The sequence below is a fragment of the Pseudophryne corroboree genome, chromosome 6 (genome assembly GCF_028390025.1).
Source record: "Pseudophryne corroboree isolate aPseCor3 chromosome 6, aPseCor3.hap2, whole genome shotgun sequence".
Taxonomy (NCBI): Eukaryota; Metazoa; Chordata; class Amphibia; order Anura; family Myobatrachidae; genus Pseudophryne; species Pseudophryne corroboree.
This window is the reverse complement of record NC_086449.1, coordinates 144491797-144518380: the sequence shown is the minus strand read 5'-3', so window position 1 is coordinate 144518380 and position 26584 is coordinate 144491797. Positions and strand designations below refer to the sequence as shown.

The 26584-nt window shown below is 46.2% G+C and overlaps 1 protein-coding gene across 1 annotated transcript; it reads right to left on the bottom strand.

Annotated features, from left to right (window-relative positions):
- Window positions 1-491: 491 nt before the first annotated feature.
- On the bottom strand, window positions 492-26584 carry SFTPB (surfactant protein B). The gene is made up of 11 exons (XM_063931962.1): window positions 26519-26584; window positions 19033-19163; window positions 17039-17110; window positions 14902-15027; window positions 14083-14232; window positions 12423-12509; window positions 11606-11789; window positions 10230-10381; window positions 1042-1122; window positions 747-854; window positions 492-632 (listed from the first exon to the last, which is right to left on the bottom strand). Exons 1-11 carry the CDS (start codon window positions 26565-26567, stop codon window positions 597-599), a joined length of 1176 nt encoding a protein of 391 aa, XP_063788032.1. The 5' UTR covers window positions 26568-26584; the 3' UTR covers window positions 492-596.

Sequence of the window (26584 nt, the reverse complement as noted above, 5' to 3'; positions counted from 1 at the left end):
TTCCATGAGTGGTCCTCAGGATACTTGACTCTTACTAGAACAAGTTCCATGACGTACGCTGACAGTCCCTTAGCCCTGCTTGCCCTGTTCTTTGGAATATCTGGGACACCATGGCATGGGATGGGGGCCATACACGTCAGTGTCTATTGTGGGAAGATGTGACAAAGCACACCCCATATCCGTAGCTTAATACATAAGTCCATTCTAACAAGCAATGTAAAACATTTACACCCAGAAAACTAACCAGTTTTATTTCTTGCTTATGTAGTGCCAGCACAATGTACAGCGCTGTACAGAGCATATTAAATCATGTCCCTTTCTGTTAGCAGTGTGTAATGCAACCTTTCTCCCTTTTTTGTATTTTTTTTAAATTCGGTCTTGAAAATAAAATAAAAAAATCCCACATGGTTCTATCAGATCTGACCAATTTTGTGTCACAGCTGAGTGTTGATGTGGTGCAGTAATGGCAGCAGATTCAAAACAAAAAAATATTCATGTTTGTTGCCAGCTTTTATTTCAACATAGGAGTGGAAACTGAATTTATACAGACATCAGTTTATTGAAGGTGAGTATTAAGTGATCTGCGACACAGCAGTTTAATGCCATACGTGGGCAAGACAATGTCCAATGGCCTGGAACATAGAATAAAAAATTATCACCTTGTATTTTATATGTTTTTGTCTGTTAGCATTTAAGTTAGAATTTCAAGTATTATTGGGTTATATGTGAGCTCTTTCCACACCCACCTTGCACTCTCTTGCAGTGTCCAGGCTTTGGCACCAATATGTCGGTCCAGTTGTGCACCCAGAATCCTCCGGGGTGGTTTTAGATGGAGCTGGACAAGCACCTACTGCCTGTGGGTAGAGATAAGGGTTGTACTGTGCTGTTCCACAATAATAAAAGATGCTTGTTTTCTCCTGCTGTCGTGGTACTACAAGTTCTAGCATGCTTTTGCCTTTTAGTTCCACAACAATTTTGAGACCAATGTTTTGGACCTGTTCATTTATCCATGTAACCTTAATACCTGCCTACTTTACATACCTGACAGGTCATCTTGTTATCCCAAGGCTTGAGGAGAAGCTCAGATAGTTGTGTCTGGTGTTCTTGCAGGAATACATGACACTGAGAACACAGAAAAGGATCCTGTATATAAAGGGTACTTTATACTGAAATACTGCATGTTCTGTAAGCATTAGATGTTTAGAGCATACTGTGGGAGAGACTTTGTTCTAAAGTTGCCTGTTGATATTTGGCCATGTGGGGGCACTATGTCACTAGCATTTTAAATAGTGTCTTATTTGGCCAGACCTGCAGAACAGCAGCACACTATTGTGTTAACACATTCCAATCTGAAGGCAGTGGCAGCTCTGTGTGCTGCTTTATTCTGACATTTTACTGAACATGCAGGGAATGAACTAGCAGAATATTTTACTTTAACAACCTGTGTGCATACTTTTACAGCAAAGTGTATTCTGTGCTGAATGCTGTTCATTTGACCTCTCCCTCAGCTGTGGCAGGGTATCTAATAGGGAGATTACTACTAGGGCTAGTTTAAAGAGCCTATACACAACCGTCATTTCTTTTTCATCCACTAGGGGTCACTGGAGTACTCTTGGGACATGGACGGGCTTCCGTAGGAACACAGCACTGAATATTTAAATTTAGTAACACTCCACCCCTCCATATCCCTGAGCACTTACTCAGTGTTTTTTCTGTGCTGAACGTGGCAACACATGCTTAGCTGAAGTCACGGTTTTGTTGAAGAAACTTTTATTTATTTTTATTTTTATTTTTTCTACTGTTTGACCACATCCCTGTCCCCCTTCCAAAAGGCAGGGTCAGGGATAGTGCAGCTGCTGATTGCAGCACGGGCGTGTCGGGCCTCTCTGAAAGAGCTCCCTCACAGCCCTCACATCCTCCTGCACTGGCTGGCCGGCGCTTACTGAAAAGCCCCGTCGGAGCCTCCGCACGTCTGCAGGAGTGAGGTATGTGAAACGGGGCGGTCAGCTCCCGCTGCCGCCCCGACGTGTGGAGACATAGTGCTGGGTGACGGCAAGGAGCGGCTCTCCCCTCTCAGCCTCCGGCATCTTCCCGCTCAGGCGCCCGCCCATTCCACCCCGCTCAGGCGGCCGCACGTTCGTCCACAGACCTCCGTGCAGGCACCGCGGCTCTCTCCACTCAGGCGCCCGCACGTTCGTCACAGACCTCCGTGCAGGCGCAGCGGCTCTCCCCTCTCAGGCGCCCGCACGTTCGGCCACAGACCTCCGTGCAGGCGCAGCGGCTCTATCCACTCAGGCGCCCACACGTTCGGCCACAGACCTCCGTGCAGGCGCCGCGGCTCTCCCCGCTCAGGTACCCGCCCGTTAGGCCACAGCCTCCGGCCAGGCACCTCGGAACAGCAGCGCTACCTTGGTAGCTGACACGCTATATATAGGAGCCCACCGCTGGGACACACGTAGCGCTCTACGATACCCGCTGGGGGCCCACACGCTGCGCTGCCGCTGTAATAAGATAAACAGCCATTACAGGGGGGACATATCAGTGAAATACTGCAGCAGCAGAGGGATTGTTACAGTATAATCAGTGAATGCACTGTGATTATGTGTATAAGTATAGCAGGGCAGCCATTTTTAACAGCTTCCTGTGTCTTCCTCTGTGATTCCAGAACGTTCCTGTCCTACATCTCTTCTCCACCGGAGGCGCAGGGGTGTTCGTGGGAATTTGGGATCAAATTTCATAGTACTGGCCACGTGTATTGCACTGGGCCAGATATATATACAGAGCCACCTTATTGCTATTTTACTGAGTCGTGCAGGTGTCTGTGTTTTGTGTATTGTATTGTCTGTCGCCATAATGAGTAAGGCACCAGCAAAAACTAAAAAGCATATTTGCAAAGTATGTGGCAGTGTGTTACCGGTTGGATCTACCACATGTAACGTATGTTTTGTGGATTCCGTTCAGAATACCATTTCTGCTCCGGTTTTGCAACCAATTTCATCACCGGACCCTCCGTGGGGTATGTTAGTAAATGTACTGGAGAAATTTCAGACTGAAATGACCGCTGCTCGTCTGGAGCGAGAAACGCTAAGATCTGAGTCTAGGGTGAGACCGCCAGAACTACCGGAGGCGTCTCAGCCTTGCGTAGGGTCCAAATCCATTTTGGGCAAACGGGATAATTTTCATATGTCTTATGATTTTCCAGTGTCTGCTATGTTGCAGTCTGACGATTCCATCCCAGACCTCACGGAACACGATGAGGGGGAGGAGGGCGAAGTGGAGTCAGACGGCGAGGATGTTAACAGTTCCGGCATTGATGATCTCATCAGAGCGGTACGGCAGTCGCTAAGGTTTCCTGAAGCTGAGCAGCCTCTCACCAATGATCAGGTCATATTTACTAAACGACGGAAGACGCCAGTAAGTTTTCCTGTGTCGGATTCTCTAAATCAGATGTTAGTAGAATCCAGACAGAATCCAGATAAACGGTTTTCTATACCTCGCAGATTTAAGTCTAGTTATCCGTTTCCAGAATCGGTAACGGGTACATGGGAGAATCCACCAATAGTTGATTCTTCAGTGTCAAAGCTTACCAAGAAATTAACCATACCAGTGCCATCAGCTACTACGCTTAAAGATCCGTCAGATCGTAAGATAGAAACTATGCTTAAATCCATGTATGTAGCAGCAGGTGTGATGCTAAGACCTGGATTGGTTGGCATTTGGGTCACTAAGGCGCTCATAATATGGCTTACAGAACTCAAATCGGCTTTACATGACGAAAACCTGATAATTCAGGTGAATCAAATGATTGAGGCTGTAGAGTATCTCTGTACAGCGTCTACTGACGTCTGTCAGCTCACTTCTCGTATTTCATCTTCGCTAGTTACGGCACGAAGAGCACTCTACCTGCGTACTTATCAAGCGGAGGCAGAGGTCAAACGAAGTATAGAGGCGTTGCCTTACGATGGCAAGAAGTTGTTTGGTCCAGAATTGGACGCATGGATTAAGGAGGCTACGGGAGGTAAGTCTGTGTTCTTACCATTGCCTCCACCTGCGCCAAGAAGAAGGTACGCTGGACCTTCGTTCAAATCCTTTAGACCTCAGCCCTTTCGAGGACGTGGCAGAGGATCAGCCACGCCTGCTAGACGTGGTCGAGGACGTGGTTTCCATCAAACCAACACAACTCGCCAAGACGCTAAGGTTACCGACAAGCCAGTGGCATGACGGGTTACCAGCCCATCTCGGTTCTCCAATTGTGGGAGCACGCCTTCAGACGTTCCATGGGGCGTGGTTCCACACATCCGCGGAGGGCTGGATTCGCAATTTAGTGTTAAAAGGTTACAAAATAGAGTTCGACTGTCTGCCGCCTCTGCGGTTTTTCAAGACAGGATTGCCTCTGTCGGACGACAAGAGGAGAGTTTTGCAAATTGCCATTCAGTCCTTACTGGATTCGGCAGTGTTGATTCCGGTCCCTGTACACCAACAGGGTCAGGGTTATTATTCAAGCCTGTTTGTGGTCCCGAAGCCGGATGGCTCAGTCAGACCAATATTGAACTTAAAGGGCCTCAATCAGTACGTAACTTACTACAGATTCAAAATGGAGTCTCTACGGTCGGTGATTGCGGGGTTAGAGACCAAGGAATTTATGATTGCGCTAGACCTCAAGGATGCGTACTTACACATTCCAATTTGGCAGCCTCATCAGAAATTCTTACGATTTGCAATACGCCAGAACCATTACCAGTTTCAGGCTCTGCCGTTTGGCCTGTCATCAGCGCCTCGGGTATTCACCAAAGTAATGTCTGTGATGATAGCTCACCTCAGATCCCTGGGAGTGACGATAGTTCCGTATTTAGACGATCTGCTCATCAAAGCTCCGTCTCAACAGATACTTACCCAACATGCGCTGCTAACTTACAATGTATTGGTTCACCACGGTTGGATTGTCAATTTCAAGAAATCACATCTGATTCCGTCTCAACGCCTTCAGTTCCTAGGTATGATTCTCGATACGGTCAATCAAAGGATTTACCTACCACAACAGAAAGTACAAATGCTACGCCATCTAGTACAATTAGTACTCAAACCACGCACAGTGTCGGTACACTTGTGCATTCGCCTGTTAGGCACAATGGTGGCAGCTTTCGAGGCGCTTCAGTTCGGGAGATTTCACTCTCGTCCATTTCAGCTGAACGTGCTTGCCCAGTGGTCGGGCTCGCATCTGCAGATTCACCACAGAGTGAGGTTGTCACCAATAGCAAGAGTTTCTCTGCTATGGTGGCTCAAGGAACACAATTTAACCGCAGGAAGACGGTTCGGAGTTTGCAATTGGATAATTCTAACTACGGACGCCAGTCTCAGAGGTTGGGGAGCGGTAATTCAAAATTGTCAGCTCCAGGGTCTCTGGGCGGATCACGAAAAATTGCTGTCAATAAATGTTCTAGAACTCCGCGCGATTTTCAATGCGCTACGACAAGCGGTGCACATGGTTCGCTCTCAGCCTGTCCAAGTGCAGTCGGACAATGCGACAGCGGTCGCATACATCAACAAACAAGGAGGAACGAGAAGCCGCATGGCAATGCGGGAAGTAGCTCGAATCCTCAATTGGGCAGAATACCACCAGGTGATATTGTCGGCCGTGTTCATTCCGGGAGTGGACAACTGGGAAGCGGATTATCTCAGTCGTCGGGATCTTCACCCAGGCGAATGGTCATTAAATCCAGAAGTGTTTCACATGTTGGTTCAGCGATGGGGTTATCCTCAGGTGGACCTGATGGCATCTCGACACAATCATCAAACGCCCCAGTATGTGTCCAGAACAAGAGATCCAAAGGCAGTCGCGGTGGATGCTCTCACTGTCGCGTGGCCGTACAGTCTGGTGTATCTGTTTCCACCGTTTCCGCTGCTCCCTCTGGTGCTAAAACGGATCAAAGGAGAGTCGCTCACAGTCATACTAGTGGCGCCTCATTGGCCTCGGAGAGCTTGGTTCTCGGATCTTCGAGGATTACTCGCAGACGATCCGTGGCCGCTCCCGATACGTCCAGACCTGTTACAACAGGGTCCTTTTCTTTACCCCGATTTAGCGCGGCTGCGTTTGACGGGGTGGCTGTTGAGACCGCCCTCTTAAAAAGAGAGGGCATTCCAGATTCAGTTATACCAACCATGTTACGAGCTAGGAAGCCGGTTACGGCAGCTCATTATTACAGAATATGGCGTGCCTATATAGGTTGGTGTGAAGCTCGGAAATTTCCGACATCAGCTTTCAAGTTATGCCGCCTTTTGTTGTTTCTACAATCAGGCTTAGATGGAGGTTTGCGTTTATCTACACTAAAGGTGCAGGTATCTGCTTTGTCAATTTACTTTCAAAGACGATTGGCTCTATTGCCGTCTATACGCACCTTTCTCCAAGGTGTAATCAGGGTACAGCCTCCTTTCATTCCACCTACAGCGCCATGGGACTTGAATCTGGTTTTGGAGTTCTTACAGTCTTCATATTTTGAACCCTTACAACAAGTGGATATAAAGTTTCTCACTTGGAAAACAATTTTTCTCTTAGCCTTAGCTTCGGCAAGGCGTGTTTCGGATTTGGGTGCCTTGTCATGCAAGCCACCGTATTTGGTGTTTCATGATGACAGAGCGGAACTTCGGACGAATCCCGCCTTCTTACCAAAGGTAGTGTCATCTTTTCACATCAATCAACCAATAGTAGTTCCTGTGTTGACAGCACAGTCTGGAACTCTGGATGTGGTTCGTGCGTTACGCGTTTATGTAACCCGAACGTCTTCAGTTCGTAAGACGGATACGTTATTTGTTCTCTATGATGCTGCCAAGATGGGTTGGCCAGCATCTAAACAAACTTTATCCAGATGGATAAAACTGACCATACGCCAGGCTTACCTTCATGCTAGGTTACAACCGCCTACGTCAGTAACCGCTCATTCCACACGTTCTGTGGGAACTTCATGGGCAGCTGGTCGTGGGGCTTCTGCGACGCAGCTTTGCCGGGCGGCTACATGGTCTTCAGTGCACACGTTTGTGCGCTTTTACAAGTTTGATACTTTTGCGGCATCAGCATCTAGCTTTGGCCGCCTAGTGTTACAAGTGCCAAACTGCTCTCCCGCCCACGGGGGAAGCTTTGGTACGTCCCAAGAGTACTCCAGTGACCCCTAGTGGATGAAAAAGAAAATAGGATTTTGGTACTTACCAGGTAAATCCTTTTCTTTGAATCCATAGGGGTCACTGGACGCCCACCCAGAGCAGTTTACTTACTTGGGGTTAGTTCTGAGGATCTTATGGTAACACATTTTCACCGACTGGTTCAAGTTACAAGTGCTGGTTAGGGTGTCAACTGTTAGTTGTCAGTAACGTTATGGGTTAACTTCGTTATTGTCAGTTATGTTATATGTAATACTCCATTATTAACCTCTCTTAATTCCTGTTCGGCTCAGTAAAAAACACTGAGTAAGTGCTCAGGGATATGGAGGGGTGGAGTGTTACTAAATTTAAATATTCAGTGCTGTGTTCCTACGGAAGCCCGTCCATGTCCCAAGAGTACTCCAGTGACCCCTATGGATTCAAAGAAAAGGATTTACCTGGTAAGTACCAAAATCCTATTTTTGTGGGCTGTCGCAGTCTTCCAGCCTATCCATGCAAGAAATCCCACCACCTTGCATATATATATGGCCATATGCTCCTGTTTACATACCTGCCAGGTGCTTATGGCCACATTTAACATCCATACAAGTCGGTTACTAATTGACATGTAACAGAATTACACCCAGTGACTACCACACTCTTAAAGCTGAGTACACACCTATTCGATTCCTGGCTGATCGGGTTAAACGCTTCAGATTAGTGTATTAAGCCAGGACCTCCTGTGAGGCGGAGGGTAAGCAGTTTCTCCATAGGGGATCGGGAGGTCGGCTGTGCAGAACATAAGATGTGACCTCCCGGTCCTGACTGTTACAGGTGCGTCATAAGCCGTTTATCGGCTAATACACCTGCATCAGCATTGGATACACATCTGTTCAATCAACAGCCATTCACTTGACGATTGTATAGGTGTGTACCCAACTTAAGGCATCAGCCAATTGAAATCCAAATCTCTAGTATTAGTGATGCTTTTTATAGTGCATACATCTAGCACAGAGATGTACAGAGAAATTTTAACCATTAACTTCAATCCCTATACCAGTGGAGACTACAGTCTACTTTCCTTGCAACAGCCACACGAAACTTAAAGTGTAAGATTAGTTAGTTTGTTATGCTGACCGTAAATTTGCAAAATCCTATGTGGCATAGCCATCCAATTCTATACACATACTGTTAGGATTACTTTCATACCAAAAGTTATTTCTAGAAACTGTACAGAAATGACATTGAAGAAGTTATTTACATTACATTTTGGTTATATGGAAAACAAAATGGATAGTTCTAATTTAAAATGACTGCTTTCCATGAGCTATATTAGGCCCATACATTAATATTTGCCAATACAACCCTGTAAAGCTTTAGATTAGCATACCCAGCAATACCTGGCCTTAATTATAGGAATAAGTCTTTACTGTGGTTGATGTGTGTAATACATTAATGGGTTATACAGGAGCGCTCCGTGACTTTGACTATCCATTGATGCTACTTTTCCAGCACTGAGCCTGCTAGATTTCTGCCCTGCTGGGGCTGCCCCGGCACCAGTAACAGCAGCAAATGGGACGTCAGGAATCTCAAGCATCAACAACAGCTGCAAAACAGTAGGAGGCACAAACTCACAGAATGGGCCATTGGTTCCAGTGAAGGAAGAATGTAATGCCGGAGCATGCGACGACTTTCTGGGGGATTGTCTGCTTAAAACTTTGTAGCAACAGTGTGGGGAAGGCCCTTTTTCTTGTTTCAACACTGCCCCTGTGCACTAAGGTATGTGCATCAAAAAATGGTTTAGTTTCAAAGAATATGACTGGCCTGCACCAAGTCCAGATCCCAATCCCATCAAACACCTTTGGGATGAAGTGTGAGCCAGGCCTGATCACCCACCATCAGTGCCTGACATGACCTGTGGCTTGAATGGATGGGAATTCCAGCATATATTTAACCTCCCTGACTAAAAATGTGTAATAATGTTTTCAACGAATATGATTAGCAGTTAAAATAATTTTTCTTTTTAAGTTATTTTACTTGATTGCTGGTCACTTTTTAAATAGAGAAATCACTAAAGCCTTTGATTAGTTAGAAGCAGAAACAGGTTAAGTCTACCATAATCGAAATTCCAAAATCCCCAACTCCCACATTTTTGGAGTGTGACAGAGCAACTGCCATTTTTGCTTTCTGATGGTTCAGTATCCACAAACTTTGTTTCATGCACAAAATTATTAAAAGTATTGTATAAGATGACCTTCAGGCTCTGTGTGATATAATGAAACATAAATGCATTTCGTGTTTATACTCTGGTTCCATCTCCAAGGTATCTCATTTATGGTATGCAAATATTCCAAACAAGGGAAAAATCCAAAATACTTCTGGTCCCAAGTATTTTGGATTTGGGAGACACGGGGGTAATTCAGACCTGATCGCAGCAGCAAATTTGTTATCAGTTGGGTAAAACCATGTGCACTGCAGATGGGGCAGATATAACATTTGTAGAGAGAGTTAGGTTTGGGTGGATTATAATGTTTCTGTGCAGGGTAAATACTGGGTGCTTTATTTTTACACTGCAATTTAGATTTAAGTTTGAACATACCCCACCCAAATCTAACTCTCTCTGCACATGTTATATCTGCCCCCCCCCCCCCCCCCCCCCTAGAGTGCACATTGGGGGTAATTCCAAGTTGATCGCAGCAGGATATTTTGTAGCAGTTGGGCAAAACCATGTGCACTGCAGGGGAGGCAGATATAACATGTGCAGAGAGTTAGATTTGGGTGGGTTATTTTGTTTCTGTGCAGGGTAAATACTGGCTGCTTTAATTTTACACTGCAATGTAGATTGCAGATTGAACTCACCACACCCAAATCTTTCTCTCTCTGCACATGTTATATCTGTCCCCCCCCCCTGCAGTGCACATGGTTTTGCCCAACTGCTAAAAAAATTCCTGCTGCAATCAACTTGGAATTACCCCCTTTGTTTTACCCAACTGCTAACAAATTTGCTGCTGCGATCAACTCTGAATTAGGCCCTCAGCCTGTATCCTATTGTCTGAATAACTAAATGTAGCCGGGCCAGATGTCAGTCCATGTCCCACCTCTTTCCACTCCAGCGAGTCAGTGCACACTCTGGACAAAATAGCATTTATTTCTTCCTGCGTCATGTTTGCACCTCTTGTAGGCTTTACAGTGGAGGTGATGGTCAGACACATGTCACAGGTCCCTTCAGACTCCAGGTCTGGAATTATTCCTGTACAGAAGAGAGATGCATCATCATTTATGTACAGTAGAAGCAACTCCGTAACAAAACGACTTCATAGCCAATATCCGTGCCTTAGCAGGAGAGAGATGGAGAAGGCATTTGCAGCTTCTCCAACTGGGAGTGTGGTGCTCAGTTGTTAGATCACAGACAAGTACTGCACTTCACAGGCTAGACACTGCTTTTCCTTCATTTCAGCAGCTGGCGCTCCTTATAGGGTCAACTGGTCACTGGTTAGGATCCAGTCAGGATTCTGGCGCTCGGGATCCTGGCAGTCGGAATACTGACGCTGGAAACCCTACAATGCTTCTCAGAATGCCGCCAATCTGCACTGTTAAGACGTAGAGGGGGGGGGGGGTTGGACTAGGATGCGGGGAGGGGGACTAGGCACCAACATAGAGGGTTAGGGTTAGGCTGCGGGGCGGGGTGGTGGTTTTAGGGTCAGGCTGCAGGAAAGGAGGGTTATGGGGATAGGGGGTTTGGGGTGGTTTACTCACAAATTTGGTGTCTGGATGCAGCTGTCTGTATTTTGACTGCCTGCATCCCAAGTGCCGGGATTCTGATACCATCCCCACTGGTTCAGTGTATTAACCATTTATTATCTAGGCGACTATAAATTTACCTAATAGTAATGTGGCTTTACCTTTTAATCTTTAATGGGCACCTGCCATCAGTGCACCATGTGTTGTAAATCATTTTTCTAATGATCACTATATTTATTATTTAAGTAGAATTTAACATATCAGTAGTCTAGGAACCAGCGACTTATGAATATTGATCATGGAGTGCCATTGTGCCCTCACTTTCTTGTACCTTTTATATTGTCAGTGGTTATTACTATAGTTGTGTTTTGTCTTTCCTTTAGTACAACCCATTGGCCCTATTTATAGGAAAACATATGGGGTATTAAGGATGGGCACCGGAATCCCGTAAGGATCTGTGTACACTGTAAAGGATGACCTCACTTTCAGACTGATGGGACTTTTGAGCATTTATTGAAGATAGAGGAAGTGATGTATCAAACCGCGGACAGATAAAGTACCAACCAATCAGCTCCTAACTATCATTTTACAGGCTGTATTTGAAAAATGACAGGAGCTGATTGGTTGATACTTTATATCTCTCCGTTTTTCTCCAAGGTTTGATGCATCTCCCCTATACTGTAATAACTGACAAGTTTGCAATACATGTGTATATAGAATAAGCAGTACTCACCGGACACACAGTTGTCCTCTGTAACGCACAGGAATAACAGCCCACACACCAGTTTCGGTCCCAGCTTTCCCACTACGGTATCTATTATAATGATTGTATACTTCTCAACCAAGCACTGGCACACCCCGGCAATTGCTCCAGGCAGGGCTAGGCATAGAGCGGATGCACCCTTTGCAATGGCGCCCTGCAAACAGCACATGTCACATTACAGTCACAGTAAGGGTTACACCAGTGAGAACGTCACAGCTCAGGAATTCTATTACATTGCTTTATAACCTGACGCAGATGCTTTTCAGGCACCTGTACACAGTGACGATAGACAATATTTGGGCGCAACCAATGTTCCAGAATACTTTAGTGGAATTAAAGTGGACGCCAGGCTCTGGACTTTCAGCTTCACGGTGCCTGGAGAACAAATTGTCTCTGAGGGGCCATAACATCTCCCAAGTACCTGCTGCCATCTTTGTTATTCCTTTCTTCATGGTTCCTCTGGATTTGTTTTTAATTGGCAGTGATGAGATAGGGGCACAGGTGCAAAACAGCATATATACAATGGAGATATCACAGAAAACACATTCTCTATAATGTCAGTATGTACATTCAGTTTTCCCTGTGATGTGCCCAGCATGACCAGTCCTCTGTCGCCTGCCTGTGACTCTGCTGACGGCACATAGCGATACGTGAGCACGGAAAGCGTGCAGGGTATTTATTGACGAGTAAATACTGAGGGTTTTAGAGGAAGATGAATGGAAGTTTGTCTGGTGGGAGTTTTCTATGTGGTGAAGACATCTGTATGTGGTGTTAGGAGGAGACTTACCTTTGGGATTGCTGCCTCAAACTTTGACATAAAAGATTTACACATCCAGCACATTGGCTTTGGGATGGGCCAGTCTTCCTTCAGGTTCTGTCAGACAGTGATACATACTCAAGTATTACCCCAAATACAGTAATACAGCAATAAGAGATTATTCATATAGTACCCAAATACAGTAATACAGCAATAAGAGATTATTCATATAGTACCCAAATACAGTAATACAGCAATAAGAGATTATTCATATAGTACCCAAATACAGTAATATAGCAATAAGAGATTATTCATATAGTACCCAAATACAGTAATACAGCAATAAGAGATTATTCATATAGTACCCAAATACAGTAATACAGCAATAAGAGATTATTCATATAGTACCCAAATACAGTAATACAGCAATAAGAGATTATTCATATAGTACCCAAATACAGTAATATAGCAATAAGAGATTATTCATATAGTACCCAAATACAGTAATACAGCAATAAGAGATTATTCATATAGTACCCAAATACAGTAATACAGCAATAAGAGATTATTCATATAGTACCCAAATACAGTAATATAGCAATAAGATTATTCATATAGTACCCAAATACAGTAATACAGCAATAAGATTATTCATATAGTACCCAAATACAGTAATACAGCAATAAGAGATTATTCATATAGTACCCAAATACAGTAATACAGCAATAAGAGATTATTCATATAGTACCCAAATACAGTAATACAGCAATAAGAGATTATTCATATAGTACCCAAATACAGTAATACGGCAATATAATAACATTATTCATCTAGTACCCGAAACACAGTAATACCGTAATATGAGATTGTTTATCTAGTACCCAAAATACAGTAATACAGCAATACAATGACATTGGACTGCCTGTGGGCTGTGTCACTGATTACAGAAATTTACTTTTCGTCACACAAAATGATATTGCATAATTTTAGATTTACCAGTTAGCTGTGCATTATGTGCATGTTCCAAATTTAGGGCCTAATTCAGACCTAATCGCTCCTCTGCAGATAGTCGCCGCCCAAACAGTGAACACCCGCCCCGTGCAAGTCTGCGTACGCCTTGCGAAAATCTCTGTCGGTCAGCTGCAAATCCATTCTCAACTCACTCACAATCTAATGTTTTTTCCAGTCTGTGCGTAGCCTAGGACTTACTCCTACAGTGTGATAGCAACAGGCTGTTAGGGGCCGGAGCTAACATCACACACCCCTGAAAACGCTTGGTAACGCCTGCGTTTTTCCTGACACTCCTAGAAAACGGCCAGTTACCCAAACGTACGCTTCCTGTCAATCAACTTGCGTATGCCTAGTGATCAAAACAAATTGCTGGATTCTTTCGCGGTTTGGCAAAACATACGCATGCGCAGTCGATCGATAATTGGCCGCCTTGTGAAATCGCACAACGGCAATCAGGTCTGAATTGGGCCCTTAATTTGGATATCACCATCCTAGGAATTTTGTACTTTTAGTCCGGGTGAAATATCTCCTACATGCAGTGGAGCCAATATATTTGTCTCTAGTTCCTGATAAAATGATTGGCCGCATTCTCTCATGAATGCTGGTTCAGGGTACAAAGTAGCTGCTTCCTCTGTGGAGGTGACGCTTGAACTTTAATATATAAAAGAAAATGTTTTACCTGGGTTGCTTTTGCATGGATAGTCTGAATACTATCATGGATGAGAGGCAAGATACTTTCCAAGATGGCGCTGCCCGGCATATCTGGGCTCCAGTCAGTGGATGGCTCAGAAGGACATAAGGTGATTTTAGAGCAGATTGAAGTGGGGTTCTGCAAAGCAGCACATAAATACAATTCATACGGTGCTTTATAAGTGGAAGCTGTGGCCTACAATGTTTTATTTTGCAACATAACATTTGTAAGCTCTTCTACCAATATTGTCAGACATTTCTGAAAAGGGGGTATTGGCAATATCCACCAGTCAGATTTTAGCTCTCATTATTTTAGTATGGAGTAAGAAAATGGAAGCAAATCTCTCTTTGGCTGACGTGCAGCATCCTTTGAGGTTGATCTATCAAGCGATGAAAAGTGTGGAGAAGTTGCCCATAGCAACCCATCAGATTGGAGGTAGCAATTCTCAAGAACATTCTATAAAATTATAGGTAGTAGCTGGTGGATTGCTATGTGCAACCTTTCCACTGGTCCTCTTTACAAAGTTACTCAGTATCCTGGCCAAATACACTACCAGCCCCACGCTTCTACTTCCACAGCCACCACCTACCACCACTTTCTGACTACTTAACAAAATTAGACTTTCCTACACATACTGTATTGTTATTTTGTTGTGAATGTACACTTGTTTTGATTGGTTGCAAATTGGTCTAATCCAGTGAAACTTGGAATGGTCTGGCTGCAGGCTGCTCCAGCCCCACCCATCCCTGAGTTGTATACTCATGCATCTGGTAAATAAAAGGGAATACATTGATGACTGCTACTTACAATCTGGTTTTCCAGGATGCTGATCAGGACACCCTCATACTCCTCCACCAGCTGGAAGCACTGATCGATGAGTGCGGACACAGGGATGTGGGTGCACTGATTGTGCAGGAACTTCTTGATAGACGTCTGCAGACATGATAATGATGTTTAATACAAGCCTCTTGTACTGGGCGATACTGTATAGTGCCAGAGCACAATGGGCCTAATTCAGACCTGATCGTAGCAGCAAATTTGTTAGCAAATCGGCAAAACCATGGGGGTCATTCCGAGTTGATCATAGCTGTGCTAAATTTAGCACAGCTACGATCATTCACACGGACATGCGGGGGGACGCCCAGCACAGGGCTAGTCCGCCCCACATGTCAGTGCCGCGCCCCCCCCCTTCCCCGCAGAAGTGCAAAGGTATCCACACAGCTGCGATGCCTTTGCACTTCAAGAGTAGCACCCGGCCAGTGCAGCTTTAGCGTGCTGGCCGCGAGCTACTCATCGCTCCCCGGCCCGCAGCGGCTGCGTGTGACATCACGGAGCCGCTGCGGCCCACCCCCCCAATGGTCCGGCCACGCCTGTGTTGGCCAGACCGCTCCCCCTAAACGGCGGCAGCCCCCTCCCGCCCAGCGACCGCCTCTGCCTCAGAGGCGATCACTAGGCAACGACGGCTGCCATGCACCGGCGCACTCGCAATTCTGACCCGATTGCTGCGCTGCGACAAAATGCAGTGAGCGATCGGGTCGGAATGACCCCCCCATGTGCACTGCTGGGGGGGCAGATATAACATGTGTAGAGAGAGGTAGATTTGGGTTGGTTATTGTGGTCATTTCGAGTTGTTCGCTCGCTAGCAGTTTTTAGCAGCCATGCAAACGCACTGTCGCCTCCCACTGGGGAATGTATTTTCACTTTGCAGAAGTGCGAACGCCTGTGCAGCAGAGCGCCTGAAAAAAACATTTTGTGCAAAACAAGACCAGCCCTGAACTTTCTCTTCGTGTGCGATGAGTCTAACGTTGGAGGGTTGGCTTTTGACGTCACACACCCGCCCAGCCATGCCTGCATTTTCCCTGGCACGCCTGCGTTTTTCTAAGCACTTCCCTGAAACGGTCAGTTGACACCCAGAAATGCCCCCTTCCTGTCAATCTTCTTGCGGCCGCCAGTGCGAATGAAAACGTACACTAGAACCTGTGCAAAACCACAAAGTACTGTGTACCCGTATGTCGTGCGTGCGCATTGCGGTGCATACGTATACGCAGAAATGCCGATTTTTAGCCTGAACGCTGCAATGCGAACAACGGCAGCTAGCGATCAACTCGGAATGACCCCCTATATTGTTTCTGTGCAGGCTAAATACTGGCTGCTTTATTTGTACACATCAATGTAGATTTCAGTTTGAACACACCCCACCCAAATCTAACTCTCTCTGCACATGTTATATCTGTCCCCCCCTGCAGTGCACCTGGTTTTGCCCATATGCTAACAAGTTTGATGCTATGAATAGGAGCCTAATTCAGACCTGATCGCTAGCAGGCGATTTTTGCAGATCAGATAGTCGCCGCCTACGGGGGGAGTGTATTTTAGCTGTGCAAGTGTGCGATCGCATGTGTAGCAGAGCTGTAGAAATAGATCTTGTGCAGTCTCTGCGCAGCCCAGGAATTACTCAGCCGCTGCGAACACTTCAGCCTGTCCGGGACTGGAATTGACGTCAGGAACCCTCCCTGCAAACGCTTGGACACGTCTGCGTTTTTCCAACCACTCCCAGAAAACGGTCAGTTGCCACCCACAAATGCCTTCTTCCTGACAAACTCTTTGCGAACGCCCATGCGAATGGATTCTTCGCACAAACCCATCGCTGAGCGGCGATCCACTTTGTACCCGTGCGACGCACCTGCGCATTGTGGTACATACGCATGCACAGTTTAGACCTGATTGCTCGCTGTATGAAACGCAGCCTAGCGATAAGGTCTGAATTAGGCCCAATGTTCATAGCTGGGTCAGCAAAATTACTGTGTAGTTCTTAAGTCAAACACCGTAGAGGTGGCAGTGATATCCTTTAGTAAATATGCTGGGAGAAGCAGGAGGTGCTTTTAGAACACAGACACTAAAGTATAGTTTGTATGTTCCTATTTACATTTTACAGCTCCTTTATTACCTGGATAGATGATGACTTCACCATGTTAAGCATTACTGCGACAATCTGCTTACACTGGTCACACAGGGTCTCCTGTTCAGGGAAAGAGACCGAGAGACAGGGTGAGACAGATTATGTTTATTTTATTTATTTATATAGCGTATAGATATTCTGCAGCGCTTTACAGAGAATATTTGGCCATTCACATAATTCCTTGCCCCAGTGGAATTTACAATCTACATTCCCTACCACATGCACACACATATACACGCTAGGATTCATTTTAGTAGGGAGCAAATAACCTACCAGTATATTTTTGGAGTGTGGGAGGAAACTGGAGTACCGGGAGAAAACCCACGGAACCACAGGGAGAATATACAAACTCCACACAGGACCAATTTTTTGCGTCTGGGCATGTGTCCTGATTGTTCGTACAGAGTGGCAGATCAAGTTTAGTCGCACGGTAGCAGATAAGGGCCACTCATGGACGGTGACTGGCTATAAGTCTTATGGCATGTCGCTGAAAGCGTTTGCATACAAGGATGCGCAGCAGCTCACATAGAAGGCCATTCTCAGGCTGCCACAGGTCTGGTGCAAGTTTCGATTGTACGTCTAAAGAAGCACCAGATGGTAATGCAGCATCTGTAGATGCTGCAAGTGGGTATCTCAGGCCTTGCACATTCGGGCACACTGATCTACACCAGGGAAGGGCTTTGTAGCAGGATCAGATTAAAGTCACAGATGCAGTAAGAGACGCAAGGGCAGCAGCGAAGAGGCATAAGTGCCTAAATGTGCAGCTTGCCCCATGATGTCATCCATAGGGGTGTGGATCATTGGGTCGACCAGTATTAGGTCAACAGTCAATAGGTTGACCCTATATGGTCATCATGCAGCTCGTCAACAGGGTCAGTATGTTCAAATGTGAAAGGTAGACACTTGAAAAGGTCGACACAAGTTTTTTTGGTGGCCACACCTCGGGCAAGGCGCCTCGCTTCACTATCACTTCACTCGGCACAGGTTACTATTCCCAATTGTAATCCACGTGGGTGATAAAGGATGAACAAATTGAAAAAAATAATTTTAAAAACCCTTGTGTCGACCATGTGTGTTTCGACCATTGTCATGTTGACCATTTGAACCTGTCGACCTTAAGCACTGTCAACCTTTTGCATGTCGATGTATTGGCCATGTCGCCCTTTTGTACCTACAGGGTATCATGTAGTATGTATTGTGTACATTGGTATGTACAATATGTTTGGTTACTTTGATTAGCTACAGTGTAAGTACTCCTATACACCAGGACGATTTGACCTCCATTCCCCCGATTTCGATGCGTTGTACGATCGATTTTATGGAAAAAGTGCAGAATCGTACCTGTTTTGACAACGATTCCAATCCGATGTGCGCCCCCGCCGCTCGTATGTCGGATTGGAGATTTTACCTACTGCAGTAAAGATTTCCGATCTGACCTTCGATTGGGTGCCGATCGTGTGCAGATCATGTGTGCGTTTGCATCTCCAATCCATCGTAAGCTCATCGTGCAACCCGCCTATTTGAAATTACAAAGGCCAATCTGCAAGATGGTCGCATGGTGTGCTGTGCAACACACGATGCACCAGATCCGACCGTCTAACGACCATCGGAATCAGATTTGTGATCGTTTGACAATCGTTTGGCACAAATGCACAGGTTTTAACAAATTGTGAGCCTGGGACTGCCCGGGAGCTCCCGGGAAGTTGAAGGGAAATAGTTTCACGTTCGTCGCACGATCGTGGTCGTTCTGGTGTGTAGCCACCCTAACAGAGTGTTATAATAATAAAAGGATCACTAAAGACAGAGATTTGTATATGGGAAGCTAGACGTGTTAGGTACAGAGATACAAGTGTAATGGGCAGCATTGGTAGAGAAGAGGACGTACACATAGTATATGGAAAGTTACCGGGGTTAGTTCTAGAGCTATAAGCACAATGGGGTGCACTGGCATGGATCAGGTGCAGCAGTTGTTCAGGTCTTACCTCTCCTTCCTTCCACACATTCTGCTCGCAATGATCCACTGCTCCACACTGAGTGGCTGTCACCAGATCCTGACACCAGAACTCTGGACCCTGGGCACATGTGTTCTTCATCAGAACCTTCCCAGATGCAGCTATATGAGGATTTACGAGAAGAGGTATAATAATAGCACCAGTAATGAACTTTGATGGATTCATTTAATAATTCTTATTCTTGATACAGTATATTGGAGGTGGTAATGCTGGATATACACTGCCAGATAAAATGCCTGTTAGGCCAACAGACATATAATCTGACAGCCTATAACTCAGCAGATATCTTTGCCACACACTGTCAGATATCTCACTCCAGTATGGCCACAGGATATCTGTGAAGGAGACATTTCCCATTCCTCCCCTGTGATGGAGACATTTCCCCGTTCCTCCCCTGTGATGGAGACATTTCACCGTTCCTCCCCTGTGATGGAGACATGTCACCGTTCCTCCTCTCTGGTGGAGACATTTCACCATTCCTCCCCTGTGATGGAGACATTTCAACGTTCCTCCCCTGTGATGGAGACATGTCACCGTTCCTCCTCTCTGGTGGAGACATTTCCCCGTTCCTCTCCTGTGATGTAGACATTTCCCCCGTTCCTCCCCTGTGGAGGAGACATTTTCCGTTCCTCCCCTGTGGAGGAGACATTTTCCGTTCCTCCCCTGTGGAGGAGACATTTCCTATTCCTCCCCTGTGGAGGAGACATTTCCCGTTCCTCCCCTGTGGAGGATACATTTTCCCGTCCCTCCCCTGTGGAGGAGACATTTCCTGTTCCTCCCCTGTAAAGGATGATCTGATCAGTCAGGTATTTTGGAAGATTGCAGCATGACCGACTGTCTGATCATCCATGTTCATCGATGATCAGTTGCTGCTATACACTGTACAATTATTGGCCCAGTCCGCAGATAATCTGAGGATCAGGCCAACAATTGCATGCCGGGCATAAGTTGCTTACCATTGCCCTGTAGTAGAGGTGCTGTCAAGATTACTTTCTACTTGCAACTATATATACACAAAGATATCCAATGCCATGACACACAGGTGGGGGATGTGGTCAAGATGCCGGCTGTCAGGATCCTGGCAGATGAACTACCTATGCCGGAATCTCGATTCCCTTTAAAATCCAGACACCGGAACTCTGACAGGGACAGGAGACTGACGCCGTCAGGTTAGGTTTGGGGGGTATAGGTTTAGGTGCCATATGGGGGGGTTAGGGGGGTTAGGGATAGGCTGAAGGAAGGTTGGGGTTAGGCTGCAGGCAGGGAGGGTTAAGCACCCCTGGGGGGGATGGGCAGTTAGGGTTAGGCTGCATTGGAGGGAGGGAGGGTTAGGTTTAGGCAACAGGGATGGGGGTTATTAGGTTTAAGCACCTCTGGGGGGTGGTTAGGGTCAGGCACTAAGGAGGGAGGTTAGGATTAGGGTGCGGGAACAGAAAGTTAGGGTGTAGGGGAGAGTGGAAAACAGCCCACACTCACCCCTATCGGTCTTTCACTCATCGGGATCCCAGCGTCGGCATTATGACCGCTGGGATCCCGTATCCGGCATTTCATACTAAACCCACAGGTGGGACTAGTCTAATTATACAGCAGCAAAATAAAATAGTCATAGAAAAGGTAGTGCAAGATAAGAAATATAGGGGTAATGTACTTGCCTTTGATTTTGCAAGGGATTCAGTTTGATTGACTACCGAATGGAATGGTGAAAGTCACAATACCAATGCCAGAATCCCGATCATAACAATCAATACAGGAGCGGGGTAAGTATGTTTCCCCCTCTCCCCTACCCCCTAACCCTCCTTTCCCGCAGTCTAACCCTTTCCTGCCCCCTTAGTGCCTAACCCTAACATCTCTCTTAATGCCAAACCTCGCCCCCAGTGGTGCCTTAACTAACACCCCCTTCCCCGCAGCATAACTCTAACCCCCCCCCCCCCCCCCCCCCCCCCCCTGTAGCCTAACCCTACCTACCCCAACCCCCCTTCACTGAATGGCAACTAAAGCTAACCTCCCGTCCACTATACTTATAGTCGGGATGCCGGCTATCGGTATTCCAGCATTGGTCTCCTGACCATGTCGGTATTCTGCCATCTGCATTTTGACAGGTGGCAGGATTCCGTCATTGGTATGCTGATTGCCGGGATTCCGACATCCGGCACCTTAACTGCCTCCCGTTTCAAGTCACCATATGCAATAGCATGTGAATATATGCAAAGCTTCCAGGAACCCCCCAGAATCAATCACAATATAATGCAGCACTATAGCAGGTGGGTCTTACGGTGGGGGCTTCCCCCGCCATAGTGCCATGCAGCCCCAGGCCTGTCAGCATACGACTGGTAACCCTAAGGATGTGGGGCCACAAAAAAAAAAACTGGGAAAAGATCTCTTCCTATGAGATCATTATGGTAATGGCAGGTGCCATGCCCTGACCAGACTGCTCCATCTATGCCGATGGTAGTGCCCGTGAGTGACCTACCATTAGCGTTGGGGTCTCTTAATAGGAAGTGATGTTATGCAATCTGGCTTATTTTGACAAGTATCATGGATGCAAAGAGGACTTTTAACTATGGATCTGTAACAATGTGGGGTCTGGGTGTGTATTTATTAAAGAATTTAGATCTGTGGTGTCATGCACTGTATTTATTTTAAAAAATGTCAGGTGCCAGAATACCCAGACATACTTTAATATCAGGCATGCCAGGGCTAGCTGTGACCTGTAGTGCACAAGTAAAAAAAGAAATAATATTAATACATTTTTTTACATGAGGATTATCCGTAGCTCTATCAGCATGGGGCCGCTTCCCCATGGGATGGGGGGAGGTTACGCGCTACCCACCTGCTATAGGTGGTCATTCTGAGTTGATCGCAGCCAGCAGCTTTTAGCTGCTGGCTGCGATCAATAGTCCACGCCTATGGGGGAGTGTATTTTAGCAATCGCATGTGCAGCCCTGCTAAGCTAGAAAAAAAATCAAGCAGAGGAAGAGTAGCCCTGGACATACTTACCCTGTGCGATGGCTTCAGCGATGATGGGCCCGGCTTTGACGTCACACCTCCGCCCTCCGTTGTCCTGGACACGCCTGCGTTATACTCACCACTCCCCGAAAACGCTCTCCAACGGTCCGGATCCGCCCCTCCACTCCTCCTTGCTGTCAATCTTCTTAGCGGTCGCCACTGCGACCGCTCCCGTCGGAAGCCGCAACATAACCCAGCGACCCCTGTCGCCGGGCAACGTCACGCATGTGCCCTGCGCCCGCCGCGCATGCGCATTCCGCACCCGTTTGCACAGCAGCGAAAAACCACTGCGTGCGACGGGTCGGAATGACCCCCATAGTGCTACCAGCCCTGGCAGGTAATGATCTGCTTTGGAAATAGGAATTTCAGGGTGGGAACATGCTCTGTCCCCGTTACATTGTACAAAACCTAAAAAACTACCTAGAATAATAAAAAATGTAAAATTACTTAGTTACCTCTAAGTATCCTGATAATGTAGTTTCTAGGGAGTCTATTTCATAAACATACAGCCAACTTTTCTTCAGCACTTTAGCCATACCTCCCAACATGACCCTCTCCAGGAGGGACACAATGCTCTACTTCTGGACTTTTCTCTTAATGTATGATTGCCATCACCTGTATTGAACAGGTTAATTGATAAGAAAGGTGTTTTACCACAGGTGAGGGCAACTTTAAACTAAGAGGGAAGTCCAGAAGCAGAGCATTCTGTCCCTCCTGGAGAGGGTCATGTTGGGAGGTATGCTTTAGCTGCAGAAAGCCTAAAATATAATTTCTCTTTATTTACATGGGTCCCCTCTGCTCATTATATATATACTGTGCAGCTGTCCGGCAGTATACACAGTAATATAAGACAGCTGTCCCTTGCCTGCTCTAGCACTGCTGCTATTGGCTGCCAGATGGTGAGTGTGCTCTTGGGTGTGTGCCTGGCACACATTGCTAGGTATGCGCCTGGCATGTTTCCTGCCCTCCAAGCGCATGTCTGCAGAAGCTGCCTGTGGCTGAGTGGTCTCCACATTTTGCATATGAGCTGGGAGCCAGAGATGGACCTGCTGCTGCGGGAGACATTCAATTTTCCTGTTGTTAGGATCCTGGCTGTCAGGATACCGACTGTCAGGATACCGATGCTGGAATCCTGACACCCAGTGAAACACCGTCTGGAATCCCCACTTGGGTGGTGGTCCACACCACCACCCGATGGGGATATAATGCGTGCCCGAAGCGTGGCGAACACAGAGGGCACGCTAGGCGTCCCTCTGCGATCGCTGCCGGTATCCCGGCGTCGGTCTCCTGACCGCCGGGATAGGCTGATAGGATCGGAGAAGCAATAAATAAATATTTAAGCAATAAATAAATATTTAACCCAGGGAGTAACCTTGGGATCCCTGTAGAAGCATTCTGTAGGGGCCCCTGAGTGCTCAGCCTCAGCTGTCAGGACCCATGGCAGCTGCTACCCTTGCTTCCTTAATAAATAAGCTCCAATTCTCATCTGCCTACTTTACTTTTTGATTTTGTCACGTGTTACACAGTGATCATTTTGAAATAGTTGTGCACAATTCTTCCCACGTGTAATGTTATAAAAAAGAATCAAAGTTAAAATGAGTGTGTCTGACCTACAGTAGCTGTAAGTAACCTGTAATCCCCTGAGCAGCCCTAAAGATTTACTCCTAGTTAGTGAGTCCTCTGTCTTTGCAAATGTTCTATTGAGCAGAGATCTCCACAATATAAACCCTGCTCACAGGGTGATTGTATATCATCATGGTGACAAACAGTGTATAGGTTTGCTTCATCATTTAATAATTTAAGCAGAACTGGATGTAAGATCCAAGTTCAAGAGCAAAATTCCAATTTGTTTTACTGTGTGTGTTTCACCTAAGTTGTACTTGCAGCCCCCCTTCACATGGAGAAGCAGAATGGGGTGTACAAGTGCAAGTGAGGATAGTAATGGCGTGCACAGGTAAATGTGGCACATCGGAAGAGGTATGCGGTCGGAATCCTGGTGGTCAGCATACCGACGTCGGGATCCCGGCTGGCAGAATGCCGGCAGGGGGCCCAGGACTATTCCCATTCGTGGGTGTCCACGACACCCATAGAGTGGGAATAGAACCAGTGGCGAGCGCAGTGAGGAACCGAACCCACAGCGCGGCGAGCGCAGCAAGCCTGCAAGGGGCTTTGTTATGCTCGCTCCCCCACTGTCTGCATTCTGGTGGACGGGATCCCGGTGTCGGTATACTGACTGCCGGTCACCCGACCCGGAATGTGCTGTCTATGCTGAGTAGGCCACATCTCCAGATACACTTGTATCTAGGTTTATCTCAGGTGGGTGCTCAACCCAAAGTACAAAGATCATTTCTGTAATAAACAGCAAAGATTTTTGCAGCATTCAAAAAATTGTTGGCTTTACACCCCCAAAAGGGAACCAAATCCGAACACTCATAGTATGGACTTGTTACTACTAATGTGGGGTATGAAGCATACTTGCCTACCTGACCCTCTCTATGAGGGAGAAAATGCTCTGTTCCTGGACTTTCCTGGTAATGTATGATTGCCATCACCTGTGGTGAGCCAGTTAATTGATAAGAAAGGTGTTTCACCACAGGTGATGGCAATCATACATTACCAGGAAAGTCCAGGAACAGAGCATTTTCTCCCTCATGGAGCGGGTCAGGTAGGCAAGTATGGTATGAACACTGTGGTATCCTTACACAGAAGCCCCAATCAGGGCGCCATCGGGGAAGGGGGGCCCTGAATATTTTATTACACCACCTCTCATTGTCTCTCACATAAGTAGGAACATAATGTACACATCTAAGCAATCCAACCTTTCCTCACAATGGCCACCACCAAAAGTCTCATTCATGCTCTTGTCATTTCCCTCCTTGATTACTGCAATCCTCTCCTCTCTTGCCTTCCTCTCACTTGTCTCTTCCCACTCCAGACTCCACACTTCAGTCTATCACTTCAATCTACCATGAAGGCTGTTGATCTGGGACTGATGTATGTCCATGTCCCTTATGTCTATAGAAGAGCACTGCGCAGCAGGTCTCATTGGTGCGGTGATAGTTGTTCATTTATTAATTCTACAGACAGCACTATCGGCTAATCAGTGATAATGCAGACACCTGTTTTGTGCTACAAGTGTGATAGTCCAGTGAGGCTGGGGGGGATAAACACCACAGCTCTAGCATTTGTTCCATCAATAAGAACTCATTCTCACCAACAAAATGCTGCTTGAGTAAACTAAGGCGACATGTCCTATTGCCTTACACAGGATTAATTGACCACTATGCTGCACTGACTGCTGTCGACACAGACAATCCTATATAATAAAAGGGGGATTCAGGTCTTTAGATCGACAGTAAGTAGGACGACAATGTTTTGGTCGACCACTATTGGTCGACAGTTAGTAGGTCGTCAGGGTTTCTAGGTCGACAGGGTCATTAGGTCGGCATGTTCTAAGTCGACAGGTCAAAAGGTCGACATGCGGTTTCCATTTTTTTAATTGTTATTTTAACTTTTTCATACTTTACGATCCATGTGGACTAACTACAATTGGGAACGGTAACCTTGCCCGAAGCATAGCGAGGGGACACAGTGCACTAATTGGGGTTCCCGGTCACTGTACGGAAAAAACGACACCAAAAAAATAAATAAAAAAATGCATGTCGACCTTTTGACCTGTCAACCTAGAGCATGTCGACCTAAAGACCCTGTTGACCTATTATCCCTGTCGACTTTACTGTCGACCAACAGTGGTCGACCTACTTACTTTCGACCTTACATACCACACCCAATAAAAGAATAATGCTGCTCCTCTTTTGGGGGAATTCAAGTGTTTTGCAGGCCGGAGGCCGCTAGATTGCGCCGGACGGAGCAATTCAAGTGTTGCTCTGTTCGGAAGCGCACAGACGGCGGCACTGACATTACTGTTATGTTGTTCCGTCATTTTGATGGGCTGGTAACTAGTAGTAATATATTTGGCTCGAAAGGGAGATCCAAGAAATTGATGCTGTAATCAATGAACTAATTAAATGAACTAATGAACCTTAATTAAATGAACTAATATGTGCAAGATATAGCTTTAATAGTTAAATAATAATTAACATGACAGCATAGCATAATTGGATCATTAGATGTGACTGTGATGTGTACAACTCCTCCATATATGTGGGTGCCTGATTATGGAGCATGTGCAGTACGAAACCTGACTTGCGTTCAACTCTGCGTCATACCCTTTATGTCTTATGTCATTCTGTTACTTATATGCGGTGAACGTCGTCTTCTAGATAACTGTCATTGTCTTATATTATGTAAGAAAAAGTACAGTATAGTATTCTGCCCACAAGTTCTTGCAGCCTGAGGACACCACCTGTCTTCCTCATTATTACAGCACTGCTCATATCTGTCCTCACATCTCCTGCATAACATCCTATGATAAGGAGAAAGCACTCACCTGCAATCACGCACAGGAGGCATAACAGGCTCAAGCGTGTCCTTTCCATGTTTAGATGTAATAGGC